We start from the raw sequence: 15,190 nt of genomic DNA, 5'->3' as shown, positions 1-15,190 counted from the left end.
CACCCTCCCGCTGCTTGTGAGCATGACTAACCCCAGAGGACAGGGGCCCGCTCTGCCTGTGGTGGTGCCCCCAGTGGTGAGCACGGGGAGGGGCTGCTCAGGGACACATGGTATCCCTGCATCCTCCCCCCCCCCCACTGGTGCTCTCTAGGCCGGCACAGCAGCAGCGCCCTCATGGCCGCCAGGTGGACTTTGCCATCCTTATGGGGGATGGGCGAACCCTGCCCCCAGCAGTTCCACCCTCAGAGAGGCAGGGGCTCCGGCCCCGCCCGACAGCTGTGGCCTAATTTCCCGGGCTACGGCCAGGCTCCTTATTTCTACCACTTGGTATTTTTCATTCCTGATGCGCAGGGGAGGGAAGGGACTGGGGCGGGCTGGAGGAGGCAGGCGTGAGGGTGAGGGCCGTGCCAGGTGGGAGACTGGGAGGGGTAGGGGTAGGGACAGACCAAACAGATTTTTTCAATTTTAAAAAGAATAATAAAAAAAAAAAAACCCCAACAACCCAAGTCCCACCCCTTGGTTTTCCTCAATAAGCATTCTCAGCAAGGTCACAACTGCACCGGCTCTGTGGATCGCTGGCTCCCAGCCACATCTCAGGCAGCCTTTAAAGCCCACTCTTGGCGCAGCTTCAGCGCAGCCGGAGGAGAGGGGAAACTAGGGCATTCTACGCTTGGAGGAAACAGCGGATCCAGGTCACAGCTCCCGCTCTGCTGAAACTGGGGGCACACCCCCTCCCACAGGCCCGCACCCAGGACCCCCAAGCCCAACCATGTGTTCCCTTCGGGGCAAACATCACAACCCTGGTTCGTGGGTTCTTTGTGATCTGTCACCCACGTGTGCCCATTAGATAGCAACCTTGGTGAAGGCAGGAACCACGGCCTTGGTCCTGTTTGTGCCCAGGGCTGGGGCGCCCCAAGAGGACTTAGAGAATGGACGCTGCCCCAGCCAGGGGAGCTCTCTTCTCGCCAACTCCCCAGGGCTCTTGCTTGGCCTCTGAAATGTCCCATCACACACACTCCCCAAATGCCTTCAGGGCTGGGGAAGCCCCGCCCCTGTCAGTCCAGCCCACTGGAGGACGAGGGCCTCAGTTTCCTGCTGTGTCAAAGAACCTCGCTGGTCCTTAGGATCCCTCTGGCCACCGCCTGACTGGGCCATTCCTGGACACGTTCCCACTAGGAGGACGTGGCTGCTCTGCCAACCCTCAGGCTCTGCTCTCTGGGAAGGCGGTCTCCCCGCAGGGGTCAGCCTCAAGGCTGGGAACTCCCCCTGTGCTGCCCCGCCTCACCCCTACTCCAGTGCGGTCCCCAGGGAGGTCGGCTGGGTCACACACTAGCCTCACCTGCCCCTGCCCTGGGGACCAGCAGAGGATTTGGCTGTTGGGTGGTGAGGGAGTCCTGCCTTGTGCCACAGCCATGCTGGCCTTTGCAGGGCCTGCTCCACCTCCCCACTGGGGCTGCCTCCCTGTGCCCACTGCCTGGACTTCTGTCCCATGAACTGTCCCTCCTGAAGCTGAAGGTGGGTACATGACCTCTGGCACCTGTAACTCCACGGAACCACAGGACCTGCCGCACACCCACTGAGATACTTAATACATAATTACTACCGTCACAGCCGCGTGCCACACTATTCCTGTGATGCCTACCGCAGTTCCTACCATGGTACTTTCTGAATGGTTACTCCTGCAGTCCTTTCTGCACAGTCACTATGGGCCAGACTCGCCTCTAAGCCCTGTACACACGTGGTACCATTTAATCCTCACCAGGATCAGGGAGGGGCGATGACCCTGGTCTTCATTTTTCCTTTAAGAAAACTGTGCTCGGGCAGGCAGCCACGTGGTGGGCCCTGCGCTCGACAGTCTGGGGGCTTGCGATGGGAACGGTCCCTTTCCCCGAGAGCCGGTGCTGCCACTGCCGCTTTCGGGACCTCACAGCCCCACCCCCTGGCCACCGCCATCCCTGCCAGGCTGGGTACACGGACCCTGCCTGGGTCACTCAGAGCTCTCTGCTGAATCCTGACCTGCAGAGATGTGACAGCCACATGACGTGATGGCCACGTCTCTGCCACTCCGCGGGGGACAAAACAAGGCTGGCCTGAAAGAAGGGCCCCTCCGATTCAGCTGGGGAGGGGCAGGGGCCATAAGCAGTCTTTGCTTTTGTGGTCTCAAAGAGCCTGTTGGGGGTGAGGACATGATGCCCCCTGGCTTCAGGCAGATGGCTCAGTGTCCAGGGCACTGGGCAGGCTTCACAGACACCAGCCAGAACAGGTGGCTCTGCAGCTAGGTTCCCAGGGGTCTAGTCTCCTTGGAAAGTACACGAAGCCCAAGAAGTGCACGGTGCAAAGAAACATGAGGTGCCTGGACCACACTAAAGGAAGCTCTGTTCAGGAGAGGACACCGTGAAGGGAGGGGTACAGCATGTGACGCAGCGGAGAGAGACTCGAATCCAGAACCTACAGAGCACCGCCACAGATCAAAACACTAAAAATCCAATGGGAAAATGATTTGCCCAGGCTAGTCACAAAAGAGGACGCCCAGGAGGCATCAGGTGATTGCACTACACACCAACCAGAATGGCTACAGTGGTTCCAAGTGTTGGGGAGGATGTGAGTCACGGAGCTCTCCACACTGCGGCAAGGACTGCACACTGGCACGAGTGCTCTGGACAGGGTCTCCCAAGGTGAACATACGCCCACCTGCCCGCCCGCCAAGCCAGCACTTCCTAGATACACATCTCTCAGACACGTGCACGCGCATGCGGCAATGTCAAAGCAGCATGATTCACAGTAGGGCCGAACGGAAAGTCCCCACAGTCCACCTCCACTAGAGCAGGTGAGCGGTGGGATGCTCTGGGGCAGTGTGGACTACTGCAGCCACACAGGTGACTCCCACAGCCCAGCGCCGATGAAAAGCAGCCAGGCTGCCAAAGAGCACAAGCTGCATGGCTCCATTTATACGCACTTCAAAGCCAGGCAAGACGCACTGACAACATTAGAAGCCAGGATAGGGCTTCCTGGGGAAGGAGGGCAGGGCAGTCACTGGGAGGAGACATGAAAGGTGCTAGGAGTGTTTCATTTCTCCCTCTGCGCACGAGCTGTGTTGGAACGAGCGGAGCTGAGCCGTGGTGCACTTGTGATCCATCAGCTTCCTAACAGTCCGCTGGTTAAGTGTGTTCACAGAAGGCTTCACACCCCTGGGGAGGCAGCGGTCGGGGGGAGGCTGCCCCACTACCCTGATCAGGAGATGGAGGGAAGGCACATCTGGGCTACTGAGGCCCAAAGCATTAAATAATTAAGACAGGGAGCAGGTTTTACAGGCAAGATGGAAAAACCATGGTGAAACCAAGTCAGAACTTCACAGGACATGGTGGGGGCTTCCAGGGCATGTTCTCTGGAGCAGTGGACATACCAGCAGCAGGTCGACTGAGAAAGGCACCCACGCAGTCTGTGTACATGTGTGCATTTATATATCTATACCTCTGTCTACCTGATGACAAGCAGAGAGAGCTCCCATCCACTGGATTACTCCTCAAATGCCTGCAATGGCTGGGGTTGGGTGGGCTAGGCTGGAGCTGGAAGCTCAGGAAGCCAATCCAGGATCTCCACGTGGGTGGCAGGGACCCCAGTACTTGAGCCATCACCTGCCACCCCCCAGGGTACACATTAGTAGGAAGCTGGAGTTGTGAGTGGAGTGAGGACTTGAACCCAGGCCCTCTGATTTGGGATGTGGCCAAATGCTCACCCTCAAGATCACAACTTTACAAGGCTGAGGGTGAAACGGATCCACAGGCACCATTACCAGGCTAGAGAAGGTGCTGTCTGAGGAACAATGAGGCGGCCCTGATGGCTTACCTCCCAGTTCCGTGCAAGTTACATGTGAGTTACATGTGAGTTACAGGCGGGGCTGTTGCAGGTGATCCCAGCTTCTGGAGGAACCACAGAGAGGCCCAAAACTTAGCCCTGAAGAAGCAGCTTCCGAGAGGACAAAGTGAGAGGCCAAAAGAGACCTCACAGGGCCCACCACGGGGGCCCCGATGCGCGTTCACTCGGATCGCTCCTCTCTGCTCAGCTTCCAAGAGAGGGGCAGCTGTGACAAAGCCCCCGGGGGAGGAGGGTGAGATGTGCCCTCCACAGCAAGAGTGAAGGGAGCTCTCCTGCGGCAGGGGTCCACTGTCACAGTGCCGGGGCTTCCAAGGAGGCCGTGCTGGCTAAAGAGCACAGGCCAGCGCGTGGGCGGGCGAGGTGTGGAGGGGCCATGGGCTGGATCCTGACCTGCAGAGATGTGACAGCCACATGATGTGATGGCCACGTCTCTGCCACTCCGCGGGGGACAAAACAAGGCTGGCCTGAAAGAAGGGCCCCTCCGATTCAGCTGGGGAGGGGCAGGGGCCATAAGCAGTCTTCGCTTTTGTGGTCTCAAAGAGCCTGTTGGGGGAGAGGACATGATGCCTCCCGGGCTTCAGGCAGATGGTTCACTCAGCATTTCACCCCCGCCCGAGGAGACCTGGGGACAAGGGGCGGCAGCCGGCAGAGGAGTGGGTCACATCAGGAGGATGTCACGGCCGCACGGCTGCTTTCTAAAGAGGACTGAGGTTCTCCCGGAGTCTGGCTGCCAGATCTGGGGTCCCGCCACAGTGCGTGGGAGACACTGTCAGGTCAGCTGCACGTGGCGTGGGACAGCTTCTGTGCCTCTCTGAAAGGGACAACATGAAGTCCCTGGGCCCTGCCAGCTGTGGGTTCTGGTGCCGCTCTGCAGATGGTGTGAATGAAGCAGGCGGGGCCATGCCCGTCTCACTGTCTTGGCCCTCTCCCTTCCCCCACACAAGACCCAGGCCTGCAGAGGGACATCTTTCTCTGGGGCTTCCAGGGTCCACAGAGGACCCCCGCCAGAAATCCCAACACCACGGTCACAGGCCCAGACTCGGGGCCAGGGCGGTGGAGCCGCAGGGGACCCTTGGTGAGGGGAGGAGAACCCCATGGGGGTCCCCAAGGAAGCTCCCAGTAGGGAGAGGGGAAGCGCTTCCTGAGGTAGAAGCCCTACAACAGCGGACAGGTCCGCTCCACAGCGGCCTTAAGAAGGCACTTAAGAGCCCGGAGCACCAAGGACATCTGCCTGCCTGTCCCGAGGACATCTGCCTGCCTGTCCCGTCTCAGACACAGGCCCTAGCCCCACCCTGGAGGCGGGGAATTCAGACCCTCTAGGCACCGGCACCTGAGATGCTGCACTTCAATGCACTCCGCCTACCTGCTCATTAACCAGGCTGTCTCAGTTACTCCAGACTCCCCGAGTTCCCTGGCACACTCTGGTCAAGCACAAGCAGCCAGACCCAGAGAGGCCCGCAGGCGCCATCTGCAAACAAACTCTGCTGGAGAGTAATTCACAGCCGAGTTCTCAGGCGCAGGAAACAGCTCCTGATGGTCACCCTCAGCCCTCCTGCTGCCTGGGCTGGGGGCCATGGGGGGAGTGGACGTTTCTAAGCTGTGTAGACGACAAAGTGTGTGCTTCTGTGGGAGGCTGCACAGGGGCCACGCTGTCACCACCATCACTTGATGAGGGGCTTTCGCACCAGCCTGCTGCCGAGCCCTGCCCTCCACCCCAGGGGCTCCGGGAAACAGGGCAACACCTGGCTCAGTGGAGGAGGTGACACGGCCATCCTGAGGGACGTCCCCCCCTCCAAGTTCACCTGTGGCCACGCACCTCCCACAGGCCCTGATCAAGGAGAGCAGACCCTTGGAAAATGGCGCTGGGGCTCGTTGAAGCTGCGGGCTCCCAGGGCCTGCGTGCAGGAGGGCTCCCTCCAGCTCACGCTCCCACTCCCCACCCTGCCCCCGAGGACCTCATTAATCCCAGCCTGGCCTAACCCTGCCCATCACAGGTGGTTTCCATCTTCCAGAAGAAAAGATGGCCCTTCTCACAGCCAGCGCCAGTGTGTGTGAGTGTCCTCCTCCAGGGGCCTGCCTGGAGGAGGCAGAGCAAAGCCAGGGCTGGCCCCCAGGGCCCTGAACCCCACGCGCCACCCCGGGTTAACGAGGAGGGCGAGGCCCTCTCGGCAGGTGACTGCTGGCAGGGGTTGGGGACAGAGCCCAGGACACGAGTTTACTTTGGAGGGCGTCTGGCTTGTTCTCCCAGGAAGGCTTCCCGCATGTCCGCCTGGGGCTCTGGGCCTCCCTGCCACTCCAGCCCTGCAGCAGGGTCTCCAATCTGGAGATCAGAAGTCGAGAGCCTGTTGTACAAAATGGCTTCCAGCACACCCCCCACCCCTGCCCCTGGTGCGGGGTGGGGGTGGGACTGTGGGAAGTTCCGGGAGATTCACACAAGGAGCTGACAGACCTAATTAAAGCCAGCAAGAAGGGCAGCTTCTGCTGCGGGAAGTCAGGCGTCCTGGCAGAATCCGCGAGCCTGGTCCACGTCCTGCCCCACCCTCAGTTAGGGACCCGGTCAGTACAGCTAAGACCAGCAAAAGACCGCAGCTGCCTGAAACCCGGGTAGGGAGATCAGGGCGGCTGGGACGTGTCTGCCGTGGCAACTGACTTTTACCCTGAGAGAATGCGTGCAGTCCATTAAGGGCGAGACGGGAGTGGAGCGGGCCTCTTAGACGTTCTGGGCCTGAGGCAAAGCCGGCTCTTCGGAAACCCCGTCACTCAGGCAGCCCACGCTCCAGTTCATCATCATCGCGCACCTTCCATTAGCATGGGCCAAACGGGCTGGGGGCTGCCAGTGCCCGCTGGCCGCTAGGGTGGCATGTGCAAAGGCTCCTGGGGTAAGGGGGTCCCCGAAACCAGGCAGCCTGGCAGGGTTACAGGGTGTGAGGAGGGGAGCTGGGCTTGGGAGGGGTCGGCCCATGTGCACTGTGGACTGCCCCAGACACAGAGGGGACTTGGCCGCAGCCGGTGGCCCTGTCCCAGAGGGCAGCAAAGTGGAATTTCCCAATTACAGCATGGAAGAGAGCCTCTTCTCACAAGGCACCCCCCTCCCCGGTCCCCACATTAAAACCCACCCAGTTTTAGCAGCTGCCGGCGGCAGTGGCCGGTCACCTCCCCCGCCCCGACACAAGGGTGCTATGCAAACTCAGGCAGCAGCGGCACCGGTGGGGCAGCAGCAGGGGAGCCTGTTAGTGCTCTCTGAGCATTTGCGGAATGGCACAGGCTGCCTGCCTGAGTACCACGGAGACGGGTATCGGAAAGAGCACCAGAGGACCAGAAAGAACTGGAAGGCGCATGGCTGGGTGGCACGCAGCAGGGGCCTGACGAAGGAAGCCTCCCTTCCCGCTGGGGGCCCGGCCCGGCCCCTCCGACTGTCTGTCTCATCTCAGGGCTGCCCCTTTCTCCCGGGAGGTGCTGGGACGCCCTCTCCCATCAGCTGGGCGCTGGCAGCACAGTTGCTCGCTGAAATGAAAGCCTTCTCTGGCAGGCGCTCCGTGCAAGGCAGCAGGAAGAGGAGGGGGAAGGCGCGGCGCTGCAGCCAGAGGGCCGTCCTGGCAGGCGCAGCTCGCCTCCCGGCACAGAAGCGGGCTTGTAAGGATCCCAGCTGTTGGGTTATGCCGGAGTTCATCTCACAGTTTATCAAAGAAGCTGGCTTTTCTCCCTCGGCTCCTTTTCTCCCGCGTATGAGGGCCACGGTTCATGGGCAGACAAGGCCTGGGTCTGTTCTGCCTGCATTAGCATGGCGGGTGGGACGGGGCTGGAGGAGGGCAGTGCACACCAACACCTACTCTGTGCACAGTTGTTTTAGCAGGGCCGGGGCGGCTGCTGGCGGGTGCCCTGGGCGCTGGGTCAGCTCTGGGCACAGAGGGTTTAAAGAGTTCACCCTCTCGCGTGGGTCTGGTTTCTGTTCCCTACAGATGATCGTGGGAGGCAGGAGCCACGGCTGTGCCAGGAGGCTGGAGCACAGCTCCCCTCTACCACAAAGCGCCAGCGCCGCGTGGGACCACGCAGAGCCTTACATGTCCCACGGCAAAAAGAGCAGGCAGGCCTGACATCACCTCTGCTTCATGGATCATACACACACAGCTGTGTGCCAATCAAGAAAAACCAACAATGGAAGGAGCTGGGCTTGAACCCAAGTCTGATGCAGACACTATATGCATCCCTGGGCTTTGACTGCTGTGGAGGCCCACCTGCCTCACCTCTGCGAGGTCTGGGGGAGGGGATGGGATGGGACGGAGCTGGGGCTGCAGCGCCAGCCTCCTCACAGCACCCCCTGCCACGTCTTTGCTCAGTCTGTGGCTTGGCCTCAGCCCCTGTGGTCCCTAGAAGGGCCTGGGGCCAGAGCAGGTCTCAGCGAGGCTGGATGAGAACGGAGTGTTTCAGAGCCACTGCTTTCCCAGGCTCAGCGTGAGTCTAAACTGCTATGTCCACCAGATAAGGAAGCCATGTGGACAGGGAGAGGACGTCCGACCCGCCCAGGCCTGGCTGGAGTCCAGGTGACCCATTCCCACCCCCCTCCCAGCCCACCGGAGGCGGGGCCTGGGAAAGCCGCGTGTGGGACAGGAAGTGCTCCTGGGGTCCTGAGGGAGACCGTGCGTCTTCCACAACACAGAGAAGTTCCAGCAGGTGCCTGTCTTCAGGAGCGCGGGGTGCCTCTGTCCCGTGCACGGCAGCTGTTCCCGGGCCCTGAGCAAAGCACGCTGCAGATAACGGCTTCCAACCGGGGCGGGGGGCGGGAGAGAATCCCTTTCCTTGCTTTCTCAGAGCTTGGCCTTTGGGCCTGGGAGACACCCCTGAGGGTTTGTGCGACACTGAAGACGGGGTTAGGAGTCTGCTCACTGTGGGTCCCGTCAGGCTCAGCTGACTTTCTCCTGCTGCTCTTCCCAGTCCTCATCAGAAAAGGAAACGAGACGGAGAAGCGGGAGGGCAGGCTGGCACCCCAGGGGTCCCACAAGCCTCTGCTGGAGGGCCTCCCCATTATATGCTGTGCTGTGCCCCTGAGAGCCCAGGCTAGGGGGCCAGGACATGGACCCTGGGGGCTGGTCAGCAGTGGCTGGGCAAGCTGGCTTCGCAGGCAGCCTCTGCCCAGAGGAACCCAGCCTGAATAGCTGCAGATAACACACGTAAGGAGAGCTGCAGGCTGGCAAGCTGGAAAAATGAGGCAAAGGACCGGGAGAGGCCCATTCCCTTGGGAGCGGCTCAGCTACAGGGTTCCTCCTGTCCTGGCTCCCCAGGATCTTCGTGCTGGTGTCAAGGGCTAGCAACCTCTGAGGCCAGGCTGAGTGGGAGTGAAGCTTGGCCAGGAGGCCTGGGCTCCAGGCTTCTGAGAACCCAGCACGGCCCCCAAGAGGCTGAAGCCCCAGAAGAGCAATCGCCATACCAGAGACACCAGGCTTCTGGAGGCTGTGGAGGGTCCTCCCTCGCTCGCCAGCTACCTGAGTCTGACGAGGAGCTGGACCCCGGGTGGTCTGGCCTTGGGAGCGCCCACGTGCCCGCTGCTCAGGGCCCCTCAAAGCCTCAGGCTGTGTGCTCCTCCAGCCTGGACAGAGCTTTCCCTTCTGCAAAATGAGGATCCCCACCAGCCCAGCGCACCCAGGAGATGCTGCCAGTCACCGCCCTGGAGTCTGTGAGCCAAGAAACCTTGGACCTGAACTCAGAGGGGAGAACCAAGCATGCCTTGTTACCTGCACTTCTGCTCTGTGTGGCTTGGCGATGTGGCTGCCACTGAGCTCTGGCTCCCAAAGACTCTGACTGGGCAGGTGAGAGAGGCCAGAAAGGCCCAACCTGTCCTGTACAGTCCTCCAGAGAAGACACTAGTGACACGCTTTCCCACAGGCCTCTCTTCCCACCGGCTCCCTGTGAAGAGAGCTGATTAAGACTGGTGCCTCTGGGGCTGGCACTGTGGTACAGCAGGTTAAAGCCACCATCTGCAGTACCAGCATCTCACATGGGCGTTGGTTCAAGTCCCGGCTGCTCCACTTCTGATCCAGCTCCCTGCCATGGCCTGTGAAAGCAGCAGAAGATGGCCCAAGTACTTGGGCCCCTGCACCCGTGTGGGAGACCCGGAAGAAGCTCCTGGCTCCTGGCTTCGGATCAGCACAGCTCCAGCTTTTCTGGCCATCTGGGGAGTGAACCAGAGGATGGATGACTTCTCTCTCTCTCTCTCTACCTCTGTCACTCTTTCAAATAAATAAAATAAATCTTAAAAAAAAAAAAAAAAAAAAAGCCTGGCACCTCCGCACTCTGGTACACCATGTCAAGTCAGCTGTGGCCGGCGTGGGAGCACCCATCATCTCCCACTGGGTCTCGAGCACCACTTCTGATCTCTACTTCAATCCCCTTGTGGAAACTATGCACCTTCTTGGAAAGAAAAAATATGGAAATCTCTCTCTTCTGGCGAATGCGGTGAAGAATCTGTTTCTGTCCCTCTGTAAGTGGGTCTTGGCAGGGGTGCTGTGCTCCCCAGGGCCACTTGGCAAAGTTGGGAGATGGTTCTGACTGTGCCGACTGGGTGGGGGCAGGCACAGGCAGCCAGGGTGGAGGCGAGGGTCTTAGCCTCCTCTGTGGGTTCTTCACTCTACTCCTGGAGCCCCTGAGGGTTGGCCTCAGACCCCCTTCCCTTCCCTCTTCTCACTCACTGAGGAGCTCCCCCCACGGGCAGAGCCATCCAGACCTCCACGCACAGGGCTGCGGTCTGGTAGAGAGCCGCTGACTGAGTGAGCGACTGTGCCATCAACTTCCAGACTTGCAGCCTGGTTCCCCTTTCGAGAGCCCAGCACACACACGCATTCTCTCAGTGTCCCCGGAACAACTCAGCCTAATGTGCTGCTCTCCCAGGGCTCCCACCACAAGCACACGCGCAGCTGCTCACCAGGGCATGGGCGTCTCTCCTGCGACTGTTCGCCCTCGCCCTCCCCGGCGACGGGTCCCCAGTGTGACGGCTCCCAGTCAATCCGACTCCCACTAACACCGGCATCTGCCCCAGCACAGGGCTGTGTTGCTTGCTTCGATCACGGCCACCCCCCTGGCTTCTGCACACCCACACGGCCCCTCTAACCTGATCTCTTTCAGACTTGAATTTTGATTCCCTCACTCCCCTGCTCAAGCCCCTAAGTGACTCCCTGGTGACCTCTGGGTAAGGAACCCAGTCTTCAGTCTGGCCACAGACTCAGCTTTCTGGTTTATAGGGAAACAAGCCCTCCGTACTCGTTCCTGTCTTGATTCTTGGTGCAGGCGGGGCCTGGTTAAGAGTCCTCAAGCCCCTCGCCCCAGGACCACATGCATAGCATCCCCAGGCCCTGATTTCACTGCTCAGCGGGAGGCACAGGCAGCTTCTTTTCGAAGCCCCTCCCGTGACCTAATGCAGGCCCAGAACCACTGCTGAAGAGCATCTGGTGCACCTGTGCAATTCCGGAAGCTTCTTCCACCTGGCTCCGTTGGGAAGCCTGAAGGAATCTGCACCCCTGATTTCATGCTCACTAGCCCGAGGGAGAGGCTGAGTGACCTTGCTCCTTGGAGCCAAGTCAGAGGCCAAGGGCCAGGCCCAGCCACGTTGCTGGCAATGACGTTTCCCAAGACCAGGGCCACTGGGGCTGGTGCCCTGGGACCGAATGGGACTGAACTGAGATGACCCAAGAACTTGACTCTGCCCACCCTGGCTAAAACTCCTGCTGGTGGCTGGGCCCTTCGCACGGTCCAGCGCCCTGTGCCATCTGGCTCGCCAACCTCCCTCTCCAAGACTGGCGATGGCATCGAGGCAGAGGACCTTTCAGCTCAAGGGAGAGCAGCAAGTCCACAAGCTAAAGCTCACTCTGCAGTCCTGAAAACTATCAACACTGCCCTGCCGCACGCTGGCGGCACCAGCAGCGCAGCACGGGAACCAGCAACCAGCAGAGGAAGCAGAGAGAAGGGAAGAGGCGGCGGCTGCTCAGCAGCCCACGTGGCGGGAAAACGCACAGCCGTGGGATCTGGGGCTGACCTGATGATGAAAGGGCCTCGGGCCTCCAGGAGCTTCCGTTCACTGCTGAACCGCTGGAGAAGGTTGATCATGAACTTGTAAAAGTAGGAGTTCATGGTGGGCGTGGAAGGAGAACATTCTAAGCCTTTGGTACCTGTAGAGAAAGGGACAGACCCAGGTTTTATTCTGAGTGCAGAGACCCATAGAAAGTGCAAACAACCACGGATTTCAAAATGCAGTTTGTAGAGGGTCTGTGTGTAACAAGGTGAGGGAAATCCCTAGGCAGGCAGAGGCCGTGGCCGTGGAACAGGAGGAAAAAAAAAAATAAAGAAGAAGCAAGGACTGTATGAGCGTGTGCAAGCAAAGACAGCTTTGCATCTACAAAAACACTCAGTTCCCTGTGCACCACACCTGCAACCCCAGGCCACTCTGTGAATGTTTCTTATGTCTAAGACCCTGCAAGGTGCTATGATCTAAAAAAAGAAAGGAATCCCATGAATTTCCACTTGCTATCCAATACATTCAATACACTTGAGGTTTGGCCAGTTAAGGACAAAGAGTCAGAGTAACAGGGTAAGACAGGCACAGGCACAGTCTTTTTTTTTTTTTTTTTTTTTTTAAGATTTATTTATTTATATGAGAGAGTTACAGAGAGAGAGAAGGACAGGCAAAGAGAGAGGTCTTCCATCTGCTGGTTCATTGCCCAGTTGACTGCAATGGCTGGAACTGAGTTGATCAGAAGCCAGGAGCCAGGAGCTTCCTCCAGGTCTCCTACATGGGTGGGCCATCTTCCACTGCTTTCCTAGGCCATAACAGAGAGCTGGATTGGAAGTGGAGCAGCTGGGACTTGAACCGGTGCCCTTATGGGATGCTGGCACTGCAGGTGGCAGCTCCACCCACTACACCACAGCATCGGCCCCAGGCATACAGTCTTGATGGCTGACAAAATGGACAAACCCAGGAGAGAAAAAAAGCCAAGCTCCTTCCCAGAGATACTTGAGAAGAAATAAATGATGTACACAGTGCTGTATTAAAGATAGCAAACACTGACAAAATGAGTGTCTCAATCTGGAAATCAAACTCTTTTTTCCCTTATCTTCAGGCAAGATGTTCTCTTAGGGTAGAACTCTGACAATGTTCAAGCCCTGAGCTGGCTTTGCAGCCAGAAGCACAGCGTCGCTCTCCGTCGTGGGTCCCAGCTGAAAATGCCAGGGGGGCAGACAACGCCACCGCTTCCGGCCCGCGAGGCGCCCATCAAGCAGTGGCCACCAAGCCTGTCCTGACAGTGTGCGCTCACACACCCTCTGGGGATTCCCTTCCTAGTACACACCAACCTCAACAGCACTGCTGGAAAGAGGAGGCATGAGCCTCCTCTATGAGCCTTCCTCAGGCTCAGTCTGCCCAAGGCGCTCAGAGACACAGTCCATACACTGTAAAGTTTGCCCTTTCAAAACATAACCCAGTGGCTGCCAGAATACTCACAAAGTTGTGAACTCAGCACCGTGAGTTCCAGAAGTTTCCTCAGCCCCCACAGGAAACCCGGTACCCACGAGCAGTCCTCACCCAGCTCCCTCCTCCTCAGGCCCTGGAAACAACTCGTCGTTCTTTCTGTGGATTCACCTGTTCTGGACACTACCTATAAATGGGACTGTGCAGCAAGCGGCTTCCTTCTTTTCTTAAAGATTTATTTATTTATTTTAAGGGCAGATTACAGAGAGGGAGGGAGGGAGGGAGGGAAGGAGGGGGAGGGAGAGGGAGAAGCAGAGAAAGAGAGGGGAAGAGAGAGGGGGAGGGGGAGGGGGAGAGGGAGAGGGAGAGGGGGAGGGGGAGGGGGAGGGGGAGAGGGAGAGGGGGAGGGGGAGGGGGAGGGGGAGGGAGGGAGGGAGAGAGAGAGAAAGAGATAGATCTTCCATCTGCTGGGTCACTCCTCAAATGGCCACAATGGTTGGAGCTTGGCAGATCTAAAGCCAGAAGCTTCCTGGTCTCCCACATGAGTGTAGTGGCCCAAGCACTTGGGCCATCTTCTACTGCTTTCCCAGGCCACAGCAGAGAGCTGGATCGGAAGTGGAGCAGCCAGGACTCGAACCGGTGCCTATATGGATGCTGGCACTACTGGCAGCAGCTTTGCCCGCTATGCCACAGCGCCGGCCCTGGGGCTTCTTTCACTCAGTGTGTTTCAAGGTTCATCCACGCTGCAAATGATGTCAGTTCTGTGGTTTCTATGGCTGAGTAATATTCCACTGTGGGGATACACTGGACTCTGCCCGTTCATCAGGTGGTGGACATTCGGTTGTTCCCACTTTTTGGCTGCTGCAGATAATGCTGCTAGGAACATTCTTTTGAGTTTTCCCATGGGTATCTATTTTCATTTCTCTTGGTTATACACACTTAGGAATGGAATTTCTGGCTCATATGTTTAACTTTTTTTCTTTTAAAAGTGTAAAGTGGCTCTCTCTGGAGTCTCAGGGGGACCCTGGGGGATGCAGAGGCAACACCACACCATCATTGTCTGGGTCAGTACCTCTCTCAGACAGTGCGTGAGGTCTCTGGCAATCAACCTTGGCTGTGGGGAGGCAAATCAGCTCGAGAAGTATGGGCCCGAAGCGCCCGAAGAAGTGTATCCGGAGTATTTTAAGGAGGGCTCAGAGAACAGATGGATGGGCTACTAAGATGCCAGTGGCCACAAAGCAGTGGTAAAGCCCCTTCCTCCAAGTTCTGCCTTTCGTGTGGAACTCAGATCTCCCGTGGTCCTTATGGGGAAGTGGCTGGGGATTGTTCTATGAGGACCCCTTACCAGGAGCCACAGCTCCAAACACACGTCCTCAATCCTGAGGACCTCCCAGACGGCGCCCGTGACCGTGTGAGTGGCGAGCCCTGAGTGGGAGCGCAGTTCAAGGGCAGGCCTCATTTAACTTCTTGCTGTTTGGACGGCATTGTTCTGGGTCCCTGCCCGGGACAGCTTGGCTCGGGAGGTCCTGAGTGACTCTGGAATGGCAAACAGTCTCTGCTCCCCGGCCCAGAGGGGCTGTTTGCAGAATCAAGTGTCACATTCTTACGGATTGAGTTTCCCCAGGCCCAGCTGGGGCTGATCTCTGAAGAGGTGCCTGCAGATACAGCTGCTGAGGCGGCCCCACATTCCAGAGATGCATCTGCCGGCACCCCTGGTGGCCTGGCTGGGGGCACAGGCTGCAGCCCCCGCCCTGGAGGAGGAGCGGCCTGGAACCCAGGTAACTGCAGGCTTCTCCTAGGCGCTTGTCTGTGAAGGCTCCTTGTAGCTCTGTCCCCTTTTCTCTATGTGCACCCCTGGCCCGC

At 58.8% G+C, this 15,190-nt stretch overlaps 1 protein-coding gene across 2 annotated transcripts in view; it reads right to left on the bottom strand.

The window, feature by feature from the left end:
* The window catches only part of VAC14 (VAC14 component of PIKFYVE complex), a 100,581-nt gene that overhangs the window by 25,211 nt on the left and 60,180 nt on the right, over positions 1–15,190 (bottom strand). For both annotated transcript variants that reach the window (XM_017342353.4, XM_002711713.6), the window contains one exon: positions 11,900–12,032. In XM_017342353.4, coding sequence (XP_017197842.3) covers positions 11,900–12,032 — 133 coding nt within the window. The remainder of the gene's footprint in view (positions 1–11,899; positions 12,033–15,190) is intronic.

The sequence above is a fragment of the Oryctolagus cuniculus genome, chromosome 18 (assembly GCF_051225735.1).
Source record: "Oryctolagus cuniculus isolate XC-2025 breed Fujian yellow rabbit chromosome 18, ASM5122573v1, whole genome shotgun sequence".
NCBI lineage: Eukaryota > Metazoa > Chordata > Mammalia > Lagomorpha > Leporidae > Oryctolagus > Oryctolagus cuniculus.
Note: the sequence above shows the minus strand (reverse complement) of the source record. Positions and strands in the feature narration are given on the sequence as shown.